The following is a 6,000-nucleotide window of genomic DNA, read 5'->3' on the forward strand; positions in this document are numbered from 1 at the left end:
AGAAACTACTCTTCTATTATCTTAAAGGAAATAAACAAGTGGCTCAAATATAGTCCATTTGGAATCATGTCTGTAAAGCAGCAGATTGATCCAAATACATTATCAATTCAGTGCCACATATTTGTGTGTTACTGGAAAGAGATAAATGTTTTACTTCCAAAAGGGAAAAAAATTTAGACAGAATTGACTACATAGTAATTTAAGTGTCCTGTTCAGCAAAAGACACCATAAAGTTTAAAGCTAAATGACAAGCTGACACAAAGCATTATAGTTGCAACACATAGAGCAAACCCAAGTTAATACCCATCATATATAAAGAGTATATATAAGTTAATTAGAAAATTAAAATATAGAAAATAATCAGACATGAAAGACTTTTCATAGAAAAATGTTGTGCAGATGGTTAATAAACATGAAAGGATGTTTATTTAGCTTCATACACAAGCAAGCCAAAATTAAAACATTTTTTTTCTATCAGATTGAGATTTATCATTTGCAGTGTTGGTGAGGATGTGAAGAAATGGGGAAACACAGTTGATGAAATGACCTTTTTTGAAGGGCATTTTTGGTAACTTTTTAAAAAATGTTATCAAAATTAATGCATACTCTTAATTTTAAAAGCCACATTGTGCTAGAAGTTCATGACAGAAATAAGCAGTTCCCAGTATTCCCAAAGCCCGCTTCCCAGAAGCAGCCATTTGAAATTCTTGTAGCTTTTTCTTCTGATGTTATACTCCTGCAGTTCCAGGTAATGGAAGTATGCAGCTCTCCATTGATTCCTCAGACTTGGACATTGTAGGTTGATTTATTTTGTTAGATGAGTAATTTATCTTTATGGCCCTCTTCTCCTCCCTTCATACTTTGAATACAGTTATATTCTTCCCTGAAATAGAAGTAGATTTTTCTTTTTGTCATATGCAGTGTGGTTTAGTGTAAGCTGTATTAATACTCATATGCAGATTTTTTAAAGCATTTCTATTCATTAGAAAACTCCTAATTCAAGTATGTAAGATTGTCTAAGAGGCCTGGCATCTCTGTAGCCTCCATTTTTAAAATTTATCAATACTTTTACTTTAATCTTACTTCCTAAAATTTTTCTGCTGACTGTCTATAGTAATAGTTCTTGGGGTCCACTGAAAAAATTAATTTTCAACACTCCATAAATCCATTTATTCTAAATTTGGATTTTAAGCACAGTTAAGAAAGTAATTACTGTTACTAGAATTCACCTGATAAACCATGTGTTACATAACTTATTGCAGAAAAGTGTTAAATATCATATTAAACATGTATTCCTTGTAAAGACTCTTGTTTTAGTTATTTGGGAAAAAAGACCTTAAATGCTTGGCAACCAATTCCACTAAAACTTTTCTTTTTTCTCTTTGTAGGAGAGTTAATCTTGGTCTATCCGGTGTGAACATTTTATGGATTTTTGGCGAGTAGTGGGTTATTTAATTCCAAACATTTGGACTTTATTTGACTGAATCAGAAGTTAAATCTAAGCATCTTTGAGTCACTGCCTCTTCTGAAATAAGATACATATGTGTATGTTACAGGCTCTAGATTTAATGAAAAGTTAGCTATTATGAAACTTCTTTGTGAAAGTGTGTCCTATGTCTTCTACACCAAGAAGCAGTACCTTCAGTTTTTTATCATTTCAGATTTTTCAGTTGCCTACAAAACTACAACCCTTCAGATTTTTGTTGACCCACAACAGTGCAGTTCCCCCTTAATCACATGAGTCCTTCTTTATTATAACCCCCAAATAAGAATCATCCACCTGATTCTTCCCACAAAAATTGTTTTTTAATTGAGTTATTTAGTAAAGATACTTAAAAAGAAACAAGCAAATTGCTAATTTATTTTGTATTTCCCCAGTGTTCGGCAGATCAGCCCAAGACCCATACTTAAAGAAATGAGATAAACTTCTAAATAATATATTAGTTTGTGTGTGTATTTAAAATATTATTGAAAGAGGTTTGACAGTATTAGCATTTAAAAAGTCATCTCTTGGATTAAATTTAGCTGACAGAATGAAACTATTTGGGTCTTATTTAAGAGGCTGAAGTCATCAAGAAAACTATTGCTTTGGCCTTAATAACTCAATTTCACTGTTCCTTAATACTGTATTAAGAGTTCCTTTCTTTAAGATCATATGATATCTTATCTGGTAATTTTTTTAGATATATTCAAAATATCTGAAAAGTAAGAAATTACCAAGTTTCTAAGTTTTGCTTGCCTCTCCATCTTTTTTTTTGTACATGTGTATGTAGTATCTCTGAGGCTAGCTAGCAATTGCATGTATTTTCTGGGTTGACATTAGAGACTGCTTCCATTACCTGGAAGCAGCTAAAACCAGTATCTTCTGAATAACTGCATGTCAGTATTACATATGCAGCTCATTTTGTATAATTTGTAAATCCTGTTCCTGTTTTTTAAAAATCTGATGTCCAAAGGAAAGAAAGTTTCTGTCTTTCAATTGTTTTTGATATATGTTAAATTTGTTTGTTATGATATTTTAGAAGAAGTAATAAACATGTTAAATATAAGAACATATTAAAATCTAAGCCTACCATTTCAGAAGTTTGTAAGTATCAAAAAAATGCAATATATAGTAAACATTTCATGTAAAAAGATAAGGGATACACACTAAAAAAGAAAAGGTATTTTGTTCGCATGCTAAAGCTGGTGTGGGTTACTATACTCTGGTTAGCTTTTGTGTATTAACTTGTCTTCACAAATGTTTGAGGCAGCATATACTTTAATGTAGCTTTTATTAAAAATATTTTGATGAATTAGTTTGAATTCATACTTCAGGAAGACAGTGCACTGCAGATATGGTAAATTTTTTGGTCCTTGTGTTAAAATGAGTAAATACCTACTTTTCTCTAATTAAATGGCATTTATAGTATATTTCTCACAAATTTTTCTTTGCTTTACTTGACTCATCCTTGTTGGACCAAACCCACTAATCTTCTAGATTATGTTCATTGCATCACTTATTCTTTTTTTCTCTATGAATATCAGCCTTTACTTCTGTTTTATGGTCATATTTAGGTGTTTATCATTTAGTGCCTACTGAGACAAAAATGCTGTGTTGCTCGGCTTTCTCAGACTCATATACACTTTAAACTGATACTTTAATGGTGAAGACATGCTGCATGTAGGTAGCACTTCTAAACTCAGCTTTGTAGTATAAATCCTTTACATGCTGGCATTCCTCAAAAGTCAGGCTTTGGTCCCTTTTTTTAACATTTTTTTATTGATTTATAATCATTTTACAATGTTGTGTCAAATTCCAGTGTAGAGCACAATTTTTCAGTTATACATGAACATGTATATATTCATTGTTACATTTTTTTTCTCTGTGAGCTACCATACAGGCTTTGGTCCTCTGTCTCACTGTATATGCTTTTCCTAAGAGATCTCATCCATTCCATGGGTTCATTTATCACCTCTCTGCATTTGATTCCCAAGTTCATCACCAACCATACCGTCTCTCCTGAGCCCCAGTGTTAAATTTCCTGTGACCTGTCAGACATTCCCATTTGGATATCCTGCACACTCTCCATGTCTGGAACTGAATTCACATCTGCTGAAACAGCTCCCTCTTCTAATATCCCTTTTTCTGTTCATTGTACTACCAGTCACCCACACTCAAAACTCTGCTGTCATCTTGATTCCTGGAGCTCCCCGGGTCCCCAGTCCAATCAGGCAGCAATCTCATCCATTCTTTCTTAACAATGTCTCTTGCAGCTGTCCCTTTCCATTCCTGCTGCCACTGTCCTCATTTACACCCTTATCAACTCACACAGGACTACTACAACAGCCTAATTAATCTCACAGCTTCCTAATTGTTGCCATGCTTCTAGATTTTCCAATTCATCCTGCCCACTCTCTTCGAATTCATCTTTCTAAAACACCTGTTTGATCATTTCATTCTCCTGATAAATTCCTTGGCCTGACATTTAAAGCCCTCCACAATCTGGCCCCAAGCTAGCCTTATCCACCTGGATCCTTGGCTTTAGCCAGTGCAGGCTGCTCCTTGCTGGGCTGTCTGCACGCTACCCCTTCCCATCCTGATCACTCTCTGGGGATGCCCCCTCCCCCTCTACAGTCTACCCCTGCCTTGAGACTTCGCTGTAATTAAACCTGCTGTTTTTTGGAGTTGGTCCTGACCATTCCAGCTGGCAGTCATTTCTCCCCCAGGGTGATTAGATCTGTGCCCCTTTTTTGACACTTAGTAACCATATGAATGAATTCAGAAGTGACTTTTAGTCTCTCTAATGGTGAGTCCTCATAGCTTGTCTCATCCTCATACAAGACCTGAGATTTTTTTACTAGTCTGAGCTGTGCTGCTGTTCAGGAAGACTAGACGATGGCTAAAGTCTACCTTTTAGAAAAGGCTTGAGTTCTCTTTCTAGGACATCTTTTTAGCAGCCAGGCATACTGACTTTCCTTTTGTGGGTAGGCCTAAGGAGGAGGAAACAGTCTCAGGCCTAAAGAGCTGCAGCAGGGGGCTCTGCCTGAAAAGGGTAGGCATTAGGAAAAAGACAGCCAATTCCGTGTATTATTGGGTGTCTTTATTAGTGACCTGGGGTGAAGTCGTTGCATTTAGCGGCAGCACATTGTCCCAGATGCTGCAGGTTCCACTATGAGGGGCTGAGAGAGGCTAGCTGGCTCACCCATCCCTCCAGGTGGCTTCAGTCACTGCTGTCCCCAGATTAGATAGAGCCAGAAGTGCAGGAGGATAAGCAGAGGACTGGGATCTCTGGCAGGAACGCTTTTGGGAAGGGTCTGTGTGGAGGCGTGTCTGCCTGAGAGGGGTTTGCACATTCAGCATCTGTGTTTTTTGGTCCCTGCTGACATTGCCACGTCTCATGGTGTATGCCAGTGGCCTTCTGCTGAGCTGCAGGATTGTCAGGTACTAGCTTTGAGCCACATCTCTAATTTGATCCCTGGATGGTCATCAGTAATTCCATTTCCACACTGAATGAACCGCACTGATCTGGGGGACAGGTTATGGATTCTACAGAGGGTGGCACCTCAGTTAGGATTAGGGAAGAGTCCAGTACAGCAGGATAGGTATGGAGAACAGCCTCGTGTGCACCCAGAGCCCTGTCCACCAAGGACAGCAGTGACCTCAAAGAGATTCTGTAACAAAGTCAACATGCAAACAACCCCAGGCACTGTTGTGGATGAACAACAAAAATGAAATGAATATTCCAGTCAGTCTGCCTAGAAGGACCACTGGCCTGAATGGGCTGAGACTTGGGAGGACTGAGCCCTGTCACTTTTGGGGCGGGGCAAGTCACCTTTTACACTGTGATTTCTGATTATAAGATAAAAATACTCTTCATACCTCAGAGATCATTGAGAAGCTGAACGAAAATAGAGGAAGACAGTGCTTTCAGGTAAGGGGAAAAAATGGCTTTAAAAAGTCTTTCAAAATAATATTAGTGTAAAACTAGGAAATGGCCCCTTTGGCATTGTAAAGCAACTCTCATCCTTGGATCGTGCTGAGATGTACACAGATCTTCATGCCTTGACACACTCAACACCCACCCCAACCGTCCTAGCCCAGCTCTATCTGCCTCCTGCTCCCTCTTTCCTTCCCCCATCCCAGACCTGGCCATCCCCCAGTCAGAGACAGTACCACCCTTGTATCCTGAAGGCCGGGCTTTCTGGTCTACCAAGGAAACACTGTCTCCTTCCTTTCCCATTTCTAAACTAGAAGGAAAAAATAACAACCCTGAATCAGACTCTGCTTTCATGCACTGCATCCCATAGGAGGAAAGTCAGAAGGTGGTGATCTGCTCTGTTGGGGGCAAAACTTGTTTTTTTAGGAGCAGCAGCCGGGCATGATTCTTCCTCAAACACATGGTGTGTAGACTGAAATCAGGCAGTTCTGTGATAGTTTTGGCCCAGAATATAGGCATCAGCTTACTGAGCTCCAGCTCCAAAGAAAGGCGCCTTGTATTCCTGATGGGGAGGGTATCA

General features: G+C 38.4%; 1 protein-coding gene across 8 annotated transcripts in view; it reads left to right on the forward strand.

Moving 5' to 3' along the window:
- The window catches only part of TMEM209 (transmembrane protein 209), a 30,137-nt gene extending 27,342 nt beyond the window's left edge, over positions 1-2,795 (forward strand). For all 8 annotated transcript variants that reach the window (XM_072964491.1, XM_006202286.3, XM_072964489.1 and 5 more), the window contains one exon: positions 1,389-2,795. In XM_072964491.1, the coding sequence (XP_072820592.1) occupies positions 1,389-1,443 (55 nt within the window). In that variant the 3' untranslated portion in view covers positions 1,444-2,795. The remainder of the gene's footprint in view (positions 1-1,388) is intronic.
- The last annotated feature ends 3,205 nt before the right edge of the window (positions 2,796-6,000 follow it).

This window comes from Vicugna pacos, chromosome 7 (assembly GCF_048564905.1).
Source record: "Vicugna pacos chromosome 7, VicPac4, whole genome shotgun sequence".
Taxonomy (NCBI): Eukaryota; Metazoa; Chordata; class Mammalia; order Artiodactyla; family Camelidae; genus Vicugna; species Vicugna pacos.